The following is a 1,832-nucleotide window of genomic DNA, read 5'->3' as shown; positions in this document are numbered from 1 at the left end:
TCAGTGCCGACTGCCAATCCCGCAACGATCCAGCCCCTTCTTTTTTTTTTTTTTTTTTTTTTCGGTACGCGGGCCTCTCACTGTTGTGGCCTCTCCCGTTGCGGAGCACAGGCTCCAGACGCGCAGGCTCAGCGGCCATGGCTCACGGGCCCAGCCGCTCCGCGGCATGTGGGATCTTCCCGGACCGGGGCACGAACCCGTTTTCCCTGCATCGGCAGGCGGACTCTCAACCACTGCACCACCAGGGAAGCCCCAGCCCCTTCTTTAGGGCCCCCATTACCTCCCGATTCCTCAAGCTATAAATGAGAGGGTTGAGCATCGGAGTAAGGACTGTGTAGAAGATAAGAGACCACATTGTCATGGCTTGGGGCCTGGCAGCCCCTGGGTCTCAGATAGATAAACATGGCTGCCCCATAGAAGAGGGACACAGCTGTCAGGTGGGAAGAACAGGTGGCCAGAGCCTTTTTATGGGCCTGAGCAGTGTGCATGGGGAGCGCAGATCCCCGGAGGTGAGCATAAGAGGCCACGATGATGGAGAAGGGCAGGAGCAGCATGAATACATAGCAAGCAAAAAACAGTATCAGGGCTTTCCTGGTGGCGCAGTGGTTGAGAGTCCGCCTGCCGATGCAAGGGACACGGGTTCGTGCCCCGGTCCGGGAAGATCCCACATGCCGCGGAGCAGCTGGGCCCCGTGAGCCATGGCCACTGAGCCTGCGCGTCCAGAGCCTGAGCTCCGCAACGGGAGAGGCCACAACAGTGAGAGGCCTGCGTACTGCAAAAAACAAACAAACAAAAAAAAAGGGTATCAAAAATGGATGTGTCTGCACAGGCCAGTTTCAATAAAGCTGACACCTCACAGAAGAAGTGGTCCACATTCCTTGAGCCACAGTACGGTAAGCTCATGGCTCCTGCCATCTGCATCATTCCATCTATTATCCCCAAAGTCCACGAACTCCCAGCAATCTGGAGACAGACCCTCTGACTCATGAGGATGGGATAGTGAAGTGGGTGGCTAATGGCCACATAGCAGTCATAAGCCATGAGTCCCGGCAAGAGCCCTTCAGATCCCACAAGAGAGATGAGAAAAACAATCTGTATGCCACAACACACAAAGGAGATGGATTTTCAGCCAGAGAGAAGTTGGCTGCCATCTTGGGCACAGTGGCACAGACCAACATGAGGTCCATGAGGGAGAGGTGACTGAGGAAGAAGTACATGGGTGTACGAGGATCAATGTAGATGAGGAAGATGAGGAGGACATTGCCACAGAGGGCAACTTTGGAGACCACCATAACCACAGAGAACAGGGCAAGATCAGTCTGGCTATGAGAAGAGATTCCCAAGAGGATGAAGCCATCTATAGATCCCATGGATCAGTTGTTCCCAGTCACCTGAGAACATGGGCAGAGAAATTCTAAGATTGAGTGACACGTCTTTATTTATCTCTGGATTATTATTCTTCAGTCTTCTGTATCTTTTGTAATTTATTAGAGCACAACAATATATGCCTAGGGACACACAAGAGTATATTCGTTCATTTTTCCCATGACACGGATCATAGGATCTTTGCTAGCTCATAGAATTGAACCATTTATCTACATTTGTACGTATTCATACCAAGAAGAATAGAAACTGAATTAGTTTATGTGTCACAGGACTGTTGGACAATCCTTCAACAGGCAAAACATTGGCTTTCCCACATGGCACTGACTGTTTTTAGCTGGGATTAAATGGACTCAGTAAACTATCTCTAGCAGGACTTGGACCATTTCATCCCCAAGAGATCATTCATATATGTTACAATAAAGGAAGGTAATGGAGACTTGAGATGT

At 50.2% G+C, this 1,832-nt stretch overlaps 1 protein-coding gene across 1 annotated transcript; it reads right to left on the bottom strand.

Annotated features, from left to right (window-relative positions):
* Positions 1-1,358, bottom strand: LOC113608338 (olfactory receptor 56-like). Its single transcript, XM_027084470.1, is given in 5 exon segments — positions 1-43; positions 267-343; positions 345-586; positions 792-1,136; positions 1,139-1,358. Coding segments are annotated over 5 exon segments (861 nt in total). The 5' UTR covers positions 1,293-1,358.
* Between the last annotated feature and the right edge of the window lie 474 nt (positions 1,359-1,832).

Source organism: Aethalodelphis obliquidens, unplaced genomic scaffold (assembly GCF_003676395.1).
Source record: "Aethalodelphis obliquidens isolate GAN/ISIS:26980383/991018 unplaced genomic scaffold, ASM367639v1 scaffold53, whole genome shotgun sequence".
Taxonomy (NCBI): Eukaryota; Metazoa; Chordata; class Mammalia; order Artiodactyla; family Delphinidae; genus Aethalodelphis; species Aethalodelphis obliquidens.
Note: the sequence above shows the minus strand (reverse complement) of the source record. Positions and strands in the feature narration are given on the sequence as shown.